This window comes from Colius striatus, chromosome 15 (assembly GCF_028858725.1).
Source record: "Colius striatus isolate bColStr4 chromosome 15, bColStr4.1.hap1, whole genome shotgun sequence".
In the NCBI taxonomy this organism is placed as follows: Eukaryota; Metazoa; Chordata; class Aves; order Coliiformes; family Coliidae; genus Colius; species Colius striatus.
This window is the reverse complement of record NC_084773.1, coordinates 12,848,558-12,859,026: the sequence shown is the minus strand read 5'-3', so window position 1 is coordinate 12,859,026 and position 10,469 is coordinate 12,848,558. Positions and strand designations below refer to the sequence as shown.

Genomic DNA, 10,469 nt, shown 5'->3' with positions numbered 1-10,469 from the left:
TGGGTGAGGGCGCGACCCGCGCCCGGCCGTTCCCACGGCAACGGCCCGCTGGGTTCCCACGGCAACGGCGCGGGCGGCGCCGCGGGCCCCGCGCCTGTGCCCCGGCCCGGCTCCGTGCGTGCCCCGCGGCCGCCCGGGCCCCCAGCTCACCGCCAGCCCTCGGCCTCACCGGCCGCCTCCCAGCTCCCACCCCGGGGCCTCAGGGAGGCCGCGGTGAGGCCACCCCGGGGGACTCGAGTGCCCACGGCACAGGGCAGAGGAGAAGCCGCCTTGCTCTGTAACTTTATTCACACGGGGGATGTGCCGCAGTCACCCGCCTGCACAGCGCTCCCGGAACAAGCAGAGGCTGGACGGGAGGTGCTGGAGGCTCAGTGGGGGCACTGGGGATCACTGGCAAGTGTTGTAGATCTGGACCTGCTGGTTGATGGTGGCCAGCACCTCCCTCATCCTGGCCTCCAGCCCGCCCAGCTGGGCCGCTTTGGCGTCCAGCACCCGCTCGTTCCGCTCGTACTCCTCCTCCAGTGCTGCGGGGACAGGGAGGACATGGCTCAGCCTGGCTCCTCGCCACAGCCACCCCCAACAGCCCCCTGCCCCAGCCTCACCTCGCAGCCGCTGCAGCTTGCCCTGGGCATCCTGCAGCAGCCCAGCGGCCTCATCCCGCAACTGCTGTGCCCGGCTGCCTGCTTGCTGCACACCCTGTGCCCGGTGCTGCACCAGCTCCTGTGCTGTCCGGTACCGGTCCCGCAGCGGCCCCTCCAGCATCTGTCAGTCAGTGGGACTGGTCAGCAGGACCCCCGGCAGACCCCCATTGACCACCCACACCTGCTTCTCACAAACCTGCTTGGCCTCGCTGGCTCGGTCCCGCGCGGTGCCAGCTGCCTCCTGGGCACGCGTGGCTGCCAGGCTGTTGTTGGCACGCTTCACCTTCAGGGCATCCGTTTGTCTGTCCAGCAGACCAATCCGCTCCATGGCACCCGCCAGCTGCTGCTCCGTACTCCCTGTCTGGGCCTGCATCTGGGGAGTGGTGGCATGGGCAATGGGCACAGTCAGGGTGCCTGCATGGTGGGGATGGGGCTGGGGTCACAGGGACAAGGGACCTTACCATGTCAATGGTGCTCTCGCTGTGCTGGATGTCACCAGTGGCCCGGCGCAGCGCCTCTGCGGCCATATCCTGAGCTTGCTGCGCCTTGTCCAGAGCTTGTCGCACCGCCTCAGCCGTGCCCCGCACTCCCTCTGCTCGCGACCTGTGGCCAAGGTGGCACGGCCTCAGCACCAGCCTGGGCTGGGGGGTCCTTGAGGGGACTGTGTCCCCAGGTTCCTGGGCTCACCTGGCCCTCTGGGCATCCTGCAGCAGCTGCCTGGCTTGGCGCACGTCGCCAGCCGTCTGCTCCAGGATGGCATCCACGCTGGCCAGGTTGCGCACCCGCGCCTTGATCTCCTCAGCCAGGCGGTGGATCTGGGCCGGTGCGGCGGGGAGCGACAGCTCCAGCACCCGGCTGGCCACCACCTCGATGCTCTCAGGATCGGCCCCCTCCTCTGTAGGTGGGAGCCATCAGTGTTTCCCCTGTGGCACCCCGAGGCAGAGGGGAAAGGCAGACCAGGGTGCAGTGGAGGGCAAGGGGAAGCAACAGCAGGAGGTGTGAGGGGATGGCTGCAGGGCCAGGGGACAAGCGCAGGGCAGGGCAGGGACTGTGCAGTGCAGTGCCAGGGTGGTACAGCCCACATGCAGTACCCGGACCATGCAGTGCGACAAGATGCAGGGTCAGTGCAGCACGATGCAGGTACAAAGCCACGCAGGGCCAGGCAGGGTCAGCCAGCACCCCAGCATGCTGGCACTCACGGCTCAGGAAGGCCTTGACATGGCTGATGAGCTCCCGCAACTCCTTGTTGGAGCTCTCCACACGAGCCTTGGTCTGGTTTGCCTTGTCCAGGGCTGCCTGCGCCCGCAGCCGAGCCTCATTCGCCTTCCCCTTGGCCTCAGCTACCTGAACAGGGGCAGAGATCCTAAGGGCTGGGGGAAACATGGACATGCTACCAGCTCCCTCCAGCACCCGTGCGCCACACACCTTGTGAGAGAGCTCGGCCACGTCACTGGTGGCCCGCCGCAGCTCCTCCTGGGCATGGCGTGCCCGGTCCAGCGCGCTGTTGGCTGTGGACACAGCCCCACTGCAGCTCAGCCCCCCGCAGCGCCGTCCGCCATCCTCGTCCCGGCACCCAGCTCCTCCGCAAGGGCTCTCGGCACAGGGCACATCACCCGACGCACCGCACACCTGCAAGGCAGCGCGGGCTTGGAGCGGCTCTAGGTGCCATCCTCCAAGTCCCTTCCCCGCATCCCACCTTCTCATTGAGAGGGTGCAGGCTCAGCGCCTGTGCCCTGTCTGCCAGGTCCATCAGTGCCCGCCGGCTGGCCGCATTTTGGCGATTGAAATCATCCCGCCGGCTGGCGAGGAGCTGCTCGGTGCGGTGCCGGGTGGCTGCTGAGATGCTGACGGGACTGGGCACGGCGCGAGTGGCGGTGTCTGCCCGGCGCTCGGCCTCCCGTGACTCCCCGTGGGACTGGTGGATGCTGTCATAGGCCCCTGGGGGTGGCAGGGGCACCGTCAGACCCCTGGCTTGGGCCCCGCCACCCCAGCCTGGCTCTGTGGTGCAGCTCACCGAGGAAATTGGACGTCTTGAGGGTGTGCAGCCGCTGCTCCAGGTCCTGCAGGCTGTGGTTGAGGGCACGGGCACCCCGGTCCACCGTGCTCAGCACGTGACTGGCATTGAAGTTGGCGTCCTGGGCGGCTGTCAGCTCCCCCTCCAGCCGTGTCAGCCTCTCTGTCACCTCCCCGATCTGCCGCCTGCAAGGGAAGGGGTTGAGAATGCGCCGCTGCCGCCACCCCTGGAGCCGTGCCCCACGCCGGGTGCTCACCGCAGCCCCTCTGTGATGTGCGTCAGGTGGGTGGCAGCAGCCGCGGTGGCATTGCGGGTGGCCACCACGTCACGCACGGTGGCCAGGCTCTCCTCCAGCCGCCGGAAGGTGCCCTCCAAGGCGCCGGTGGCCCCGGTGTGCTGCAGGAGGCTGGCCCGCTGCGCCAACGCCCGGGTGCGGGCAGCCAGGTCCTGCACCACCCGGTCCCAGTCACCGAAGCAGGGGTGGCAGGGCTGGCAGGCAGGGAAGGTGCCAGCAAAGCCCCGGGCACACTGGTCACAGCGGACTCCGGAGATGCCAGGCCGGCAGTCACAGTGGCCACTGCTGCGGTGGCACTGGGCACTGGCGATGCCGCGGGGGTCACAGTCACAGGCTGCGGGGAGAGGGGTGTCAGGGTGCCGCGGGCTCCACCACGGCCCACCCACTGGCACCGGCTCTCACCTCGGCACTGCTGCCGTGGGTCACCCCAGTGCTGCTCCTGGCAGTCGGTGCAAGTGCGGCCCCCAAAGCCCGGCCGGCACGAGCACTGCCCTGTGAACTGAAAGACACAGCGTGGCCAAGGCTGGCACTGCTGCAGCACGTCCCCAGCCTCGTTCCATCCCCCCTATCCTGTCCCCACCGCGTCTCACCTGGTTGCAGGTGGGTGTCAGGGCGTGCTGGGGGTGGCAGGAGCACGGCTCGCAGCCCTGCCCACTGCCCAGATTCCAGAAATTGGGGCTGCAGCGGTCACAGCTCTGGCCCTCCACATTGGGCAGGCAGTGGCACTGCCCACTGTGCCTGTCACACTGGCACTGCTGGGGCCCGCAGGTGCTGGCATCTGTGCCCAGAGCATTGCAGGAGCAACCTGGAACCAGACATGTGCTGAGTGAGGACAGGGATGGCAACAGAGACAGGGAAATTGAGAGGAGATGAGGACAGGAATGGAATAGGATGGTATAGGATGAGGATGAGATTGGGATCTGATGTTGATAGGATGAGGGTGCAGTGGTATGGAGACATGGACAGGGATGGGATGAGGATGGGTAAGGGTAGAGATAGGATGGAGACAGGATCAGGGAGGGATGGGGTGGGGACTGGATGGAGGTGGGATAGGAACAGTGTGGGGACCAGTGATGTGGATGGGATGGAGATGGGACAGGGTCAGGATGGAAATGGGAGGGGGCTGGAATGAGGACAGAGTCAGGGCGGCAGTTGGGATGACATGGCAACAGGGACAGGAATAGGCAGGAGATGAGGATGGAGATGGGACAGGATGAGTTGGGCACAGGGACAAGGATAGGGCCATAGTGCCTCGGTTGAGCAGACAGCCCAGAGCAGGGCAGGGCTGCAGGGACCCCACAGCCCCCAGCATAGTGCACAAGTAAGGGCAGCCATAGACACTCATGGTGGGACATGGAGGCAAGCCCATCTCAGCCTGGCCACCGGTACTCACGCCTGCAGCTGTGTCGCGTGGCATCCCCATAGTAGCCGGGCTGGCACTCGGAGCAGTGGGGCCCTGCCGTGTTGTAGAGGCAGCGCAGGCAGCGCCCCGTGTGCCGGTCACATGCCTCTGGGTCTGTCGTGTCAATGTTGTCGTGGCACTGGCAGGGCAGGCAGCGCCCGCCGGGCTGCAGCGGGTCCCCGTAGTACCCAGGGGCACACTCGTCACAGCGGGGACCTGCCGGCACAGAGCGCTGGGCAGTGCTTGGGGATGAGAGACCCCTCTGAGGGCATCAAGTGACCTGTGGCAGGCACTCACCTGTGTACCCGGGGCTGCAGTGGCACACAACCTGCCGGGAGCGGCTGTCCTGGTAGCAGGAGGCGGCGAAGTGGCGGAGGCTGCCGGGCCCCTCGGGGCAGGGGCAGGGCCGGCAGTGTTGCCCTGAGCCCAGTGCCGGGTTCCCAAAGTGTCCAGATGCGCACCTGCGGGGCAGGAGGTCAGCGGGGGCCAGTGCTGCTGGCAGCTCCTCACCCAGGCACACACCCCACTCACCTCTGGCACCTCTCACCATCCGTGTGGTCACGGCAGCGCAGGCACGTGCCCGTCCAGGGGTCACAGTCCTCGGCATGCCCATTGCACTGGCAGGGCCGGCAAGCAGGGAAGCCCCAGTGGCCGGGCTGGCAGCGGTCACAGCGAGGGCCGTGGGCACCCTCACGGCAGGAGCACTGCCCCGTGGCACTGTCACAGATGGCGCTCACTGACCCCTCGCTGCTGCACTGGCACGCTGGAAGGCACGGCACCCATGTCATCTGTCCCCAGGCCGCAGACAGCATCCCTCCCTGGCACCCCCAGCCCTGGACTCTTCCCCAGGCTTGGCTGGCATAGCCCCCAGCACTCACCTCGGCACCCGCCAGGCCCGAAGCCGAAGGTTCCTGGGGAGCAGCGGTGACAACGCCGTCCCACAACGTTGGGTTTGCACTGGCACTGCCCACCCTGGGGCTGGCACTCGGCGCTGAGAGAGCCCTGGGGGTCGCAGAGGCAGGCTGCGGGCAGAGCCGGGGGTGAGTGCCTGCTGCCACGGGGCATGGGAAGGGGCACAGGATGGAGCATGGGAAGGGGCATGGGAAGGAGCACGGGATGGGGCATGGGACGGGGCATGGGATGGGGCACAGGCAGGGGCAGGGGCTGGACTCACGCAGTGCCCCATCGTGCAGGATGGCCGAGAAGCTGTGCAGGAGGCTGGAGCAAGGCTCGGCCACAGACTTGGGCCCCGCGGCGTGGAAGGGCTGGGCACAGCGGTACCGCTCAAAGGTCTCCCGGCGCTCCATGGAGTTGGGGTCACCCGCCATGAACATCTCCAGGGAGGAGTAACGGGGCAGGAGCACCAGCTGTGAGGGACAAGTCAGCAGGATGTCACACCTGTCTCTCATGTCCCCTGTGGCCGCATCCTGCTCTCCCCAAGGGCTGGTGCTCCCGGTCTCGCTGCCCTCACCGAATCAATGAGCACACTGGCGGTGGGATCCTGCCGGGCAGTGGCACAGCCCAGCTCCAGACGCAGGGTGTAGGAGACTCCTCGCTCTAGGCAGATGGGCCGGGGCAGCACCACGTACCTGGGTGGGGGCAAAGCAGAGCGTGGGCAGCCTGATGCTTCCTGAAAGCCCTGGCACAGCTCAGTGCTGGTGAAAGCCTCACCTGGCACCAGAGGGGAGGCTAGTGGAGAGCTGGTCGTCAGCTGGGATGGTGTTTCCACAGGGGCTGCTGGCAGAGACAGGGCTAGGGCGCAGCACCCTCACCCTCACCTCCTGCCAGGGCTCCGGGTGCTGACGATAGAGAAAGGGCTGTGTCAAAAAGCCTCACCTTCTGGCGCCCACCACCACCACTACCACCTCCCCATTTGGTGACGCATCCCACTGTCGGGTTGACCACCTGGTGCTCACCTGGGGCTCATAGCGGATGACCACGTCGTACTCAGTGGAGAAGGGCACGTCGCTCACCTGAAATTCCACCCAGCCACCCTCCAGCACACGGGCAAAGCCTGTCCCCGTCCACGAAGCCGGGCGGTCCGTGGGGGGCTCACGTTCCACTACCGAGCCCTGGTGTGAGAAGAAACTGTGAGACAGGATCCAAAAAATTGCTTTAGGTGGCAGATACTGCCCTGCCAACCTGGGGACCCTGCAAAGAGCTACCCGCTGCCCTGCTCTGCCTGATGTCCCCCTGCCAGGGACATCCTTGTCTCTTACCTGATGCAGCTGAGCATCCTCAGCCTCGTAGGTGTAATGGTCCAGGTTGATGCGGTAGAAACCAGGCTCCACCTGGTCACACTGTCGTCCCACCACGTGGCTGCGGCACTGGCACTGCCCTGTCTCCATGGCACACCTGGTACCCCGGTGGCATCGTGAGCCCCGATGCCGGCAGGGGTGCCCTTCGCCCCCTGCCTCCCCACCAAGACTCACAGGTTGTTGTGGGCACCTCCTACGTCGCAGCTGCAGGGCCGGCAGCCCGGGAGGTCATGGCTCAGCCCCCAGTGCTCAGGCTGCAGAGGGCAAAAGTGTCGGGGAGCGCCTGGCTGTAGTCCCACGGTTCTGTGCACTGTGCATAGCCCCCAAGCACTGCACACAGGCCCTGCCACATCCCACTCACCAGGCACTGGTCACAGTTGCGCCCAGTCACCAGCCGCTTGCAGAAGCACTCGCCACTGACAGGGTCACACCGGCTGCCCTCGGCCACCGTGCCACGGGGGTCACACCGGCACCCTGCACAGAGAGCCAGCGCTGTCCAGCAGGGCCAAGCCACACACCTGGCCCGGGCAGGTGCCGCCCCGGTACCTACTCTGGCAGCCCTGCGGGTTGGTGGCGCTGAGGCCGAAGAAGCCGGGCTTGCAGCGGTCACAGCGGGGCCCAGCCACGTGCTCCTTGCAGCGGCACTGCCCCGCAATCAGCCCCCGGGCCGGGTCATCAGCACCATCACACAGCCCCCCGTCCAGCGAGCCCTCGGGGTCGCAGTCGCAGGCTGGGGGCACAGACAGGGTCAGCACCTCGACCCCTTGGCCCACCCTGAGTAACCTGTCCCACACTGCACATCCCCTGGCACCGACCTCGGCACACTGCGGGGTCCCGCAGGTCCTTGCTGGGGTCCTTGTAGTAGAAGGGCTTGCAGAGGTGGCAGCGGCGGCCCATGGTGTTGTGCTGGCAGCCATCACACACGGACCCACTGGCGTTCCCCGTGGCCAGGAAAACGGCCATGTCGAAGTGGCACCGCCGCGAGTGCTCGTTGCAGTCACAGCCTGTAGGGATGGCAGCATGGCAGGGCATGTGGCACCCTGATCCTGGCACGCAGCACCCCCAGGGATAAAATCTAGCCTATAGGACCCCTCAACCCCAATCCCTCAAGCCCCAAGCCCCACACTGCAGCAGGCAGCACCCGCATCCCAAACCCTGCAAACTGCAGCCTGCAGCACTCCATCCCTCTGAAATACAGCCCCACATGCAGCATTCCTAACCCCAAAGCATTGTATGCAGACCCCCAGACCCGAGCCACAGCCCCCAGGATGCCAAAATCCCCACACACAATGTGCAGAACTGCCATTCCCCCACCCCATCGGGAGGGAACCCAAGCCCCTGGGCACCACATGGTGCCAGCACGGGGCACTCACGGCGGCAGGCGTTGGTGCTGGAGCCCTCAGCCGGGCGCCAGGGCAGGTCCTGGTAGAAGTCCTGGCAGCGCTCGCAGTTCAGCCCCTGCGTGTGGTGCTTGCAGACACAGCGCCCGTGCACCTGCCGGGACATGACAGTGAGAGGCTGCGGGACCCAGTGGCACAGCTACCCGGCTCTGGCAGGGCCCGTGGGGCCTGCTCACCCTACCATGCCATTGGTGGTGGCAGGGACCCCGCTGAGCGGGGCGCACTCAGAGGCGTGCCCGTAGCAGAAGCAGTTCCCGCGCAGCACCAGCTCGTAGAGCGCATAGTAGTACTTCTCCCGGATCTCCCGCCGCGAGTCCAGCAGGTCGTCCCCCAGCGTGTGCAGCTTGGTGAGGTTCACCCGCAGGTTGGTGACGCGCAGCAGGTCTGGGGTGGGAAAGAGACAGGGCAGGTGGGCTGAGCTGGGCTAGGCTGTGCACTGTTGGGCTGCGTATCGTTTGGCTCACACATACGTGGCTGCACGTGGCCAGGCTGGACTGTATGTGGCTATGGTGGGTCAACTCCCACGTGTGTGGCTGTGCATGGTCAGGCTGTGCATGACTCACTGGAGCTGGGACCCCTCCAGTGCAGAATGATCACCCTGGGCAAGGGTGATTTCTGGGCAGTGGGATACCCACAGCTGGGGCCATTGGGAGGATGGATATGCCCCACAGGCTGCCGGACAGGATGGCTCCAGGACTGCAGCTTCCCAGCAGCTCTGCCCTGCAGATTCCTCCCCTCCTGCTCCCAGACTAAATTTAGCCCTGGGGGATTAACCCACTGCGTCCCATGCCCAGCCCAGCTCCTCTGCTTGTCACCAACACCATCCTGCACCACGACTCGGGGCTGGGCTTGGCTCCGGCACAGCTCCAGCACTGTCATCCCCCTCTGCCCGCCCTGATGCATCTCGACCTTTAGCTGCTCCCACAGGGAGCATGCAGGAGGGGTCCGAGCCTCTGCAGGCTGGATCTGATCCTGACCCTGCTGTGAGGCTCAGAGCAGGGAGAGAGCTGCCAAAATAGCTGCACCCAAAATAGAGCAGCCAGGCAGGAGCCCGGGGTGGGAGACTCACTCTGGATGTCAGGGCTGTAGGGGTCCCGGATGGGGATGGCAGGGTCCAGCACTCGGTAGATCACCTGGAAGGGGACACAGCAGTGCAATTAGGGGACACTGCGGGGGTCCCCTGACCCTCCCGGGGTGCCACCAAGGCCTCACCTCCCCCTCTGTGGAGGGCTCAATGTCAGAGTAGCGGGACTCGCAGACGACGTCGTCGATGCGGCGTGGGGGCCCGCGAGGGACATGGGGGAACGCGGCAGCGCAGTCGTAGGCGAAGTAGCGGTAGACTTTCCAGCTGCGCCCGAAGTCGGCGGAGCGCTCCACCAGCATGGCCGCAGGGCGGAAGGTCTGCGGGACACCCAGCTGAGACGGGGGCCACCCCCACAGCCCCCATGGGTCCATCCTGGCCTGGCCAACCCTGTCCCATCCCCAGTAGTCACGTGCCAGGACCCACCTTGAAGGTCATAATGAGGTGGGTGAAGTGGAACTCGGCCTCCAGGTCCAGCTGGATGCTGACGTGCTCGACCCCTAGGGATGGCACCCGTGACTGAAGAGCATCTACCCACTGGTCCCCCCCCACCCGGCCGTGGTCCAGGGGTGCGTCCACAGCCGGCGGCTGAGTCACACTTCCTCAGCGTGGGAGGAAGAGAAGGAGAGCCCCCTGGGACGCCCTGCCACCCCCACCCCCCGCTCACCATTCTCTGACTGCCACCAGGCCTTCTTGGGGCGGGGGGCAAAGGTGGTGACCACGTTCTCGATGCGGTGGCTGTTGGCGTTGGCACGCGCATCGTAGGGTCGCCGTGAGTCGCAGATGAAGCACTTCTTCTCTTCCTGCGAACGGACAGGGGCTCGGCAACATGTGTCCTCATCCCCATCCTGTCGGCCCCGGCTTCCCAGTGCCCCCCAGATCCCGGTCCCCTCCCAGTGCCCTCACCTGGAGGTGGCTGACAATGCAGTAGGGCTGTGGCCGGCGCAGGCCGCAGGTGGAGGTGGCACTCAGGCGGGGGGCTCGCCCCACCAGCAGGTCCCCGGTGGCCGGGTAGCAGCTGCCGCGGGCACAGCCCTGGGGGGAATCAGGGGCCGAGGCCCCCCCAAGCCCTACGGGGCAGGAGGCGGCTGAGGGCGCTGGGGGGCTGGCGGGGGGGGGAGTTGCCCGGGGCCCCCTTCGCGGCCGCCCGGAAACAAGGCGGCGGGGCCGGCCCCCACCGGGGCTCGTCGAGGGGGGAGAGAACCGACTCACCGGCCAGCAGCGGCAGCAGCAGTAGGGCGGCGGGACTCCGCATCGCAACCGGGGCGCAAAGCGCGCGCAAACAGGGGCTCGGCAGGTGCCCGGCAGCCGCCGTCCCGGCCCGCTCCCGTTCCCGTCCCGCCCCGCCGGTTCCCGTTCCCGTCTCGTCCGCTCCCTC

The 10,469-nt window shown here is 66.8% G+C and overlaps 1 protein-coding gene across 1 annotated transcript; it reads right to left on the bottom strand.

Annotated features, from left to right (window-relative positions):
* Nucleotides 1–266: 266 nt before the first annotated feature.
* LOC104561554 (laminin subunit beta-2-like) lies at nucleotides 267–10,435 on the bottom strand. The gene is made up of 33 exons (XM_062008710.1): nucleotides 10,304–10,435; nucleotides 9,998–10,161; nucleotides 9,759–9,894; nucleotides 9,518–9,591; nucleotides 9,223–9,411; nucleotides 9,080–9,143; nucleotides 8,192–8,394; nucleotides 7,984–8,104; nucleotides 7,426–7,614; nucleotides 7,161–7,340; nucleotides 6,972–7,084; nucleotides 6,785–6,864; nucleotides 6,572–6,707; nucleotides 6,269–6,424; nucleotides 6,024–6,151; nucleotides 5,824–5,941; nucleotides 5,527–5,719; nucleotides 5,231–5,374; nucleotides 4,884–5,115; nucleotides 4,650–4,813; nucleotides 4,344–4,568; nucleotides 3,541–3,755; nucleotides 3,353–3,449; nucleotides 2,912–3,284; nucleotides 2,656–2,840; nucleotides 2,338–2,579; nucleotides 2,067–2,270; nucleotides 1,841–1,985; nucleotides 1,329–1,536; nucleotides 1,103–1,244; nucleotides 838–1,014; nucleotides 603–762; nucleotides 267–524 (listed from the first exon to the last, which is right to left on the bottom strand). The coding sequence occupies exons 1-33, from the start codon at nucleotides 10,344–10,346 to the stop codon at nucleotides 388–390; spliced, it is 5,337 nt and encodes a 1,778-aa protein (XP_061864694.1). The 5' UTR covers nucleotides 10,347–10,435; the 3' UTR covers nucleotides 267–387.
* Between the last annotated feature and the right edge of the window lie 34 nt (nucleotides 10,436–10,469).

Coding starts and splice junctions, on each gene's coding strand:
- LOC104561554 (XM_062008710.1), bottom strand. CDS start 10,346: ATGCGGAGTCCCGCCGCCCTACTGCTGCTGCCGCTGCTGGCCG. Junction 9,592..9,758: donor CTGGTGGCAGTCAGAGAATG/GTGAGCGGGGGG, acceptor TGCCATCCCTAG/GGGTCGAGCACGTCAGCATC. Junction 8,105..8,191: donor CTGCCACCACCAATGGCATG/GTAGGGTGAGCA, acceptor ATGTCCCGGCAG/GTGCACGGGCGCTGTGTCTG.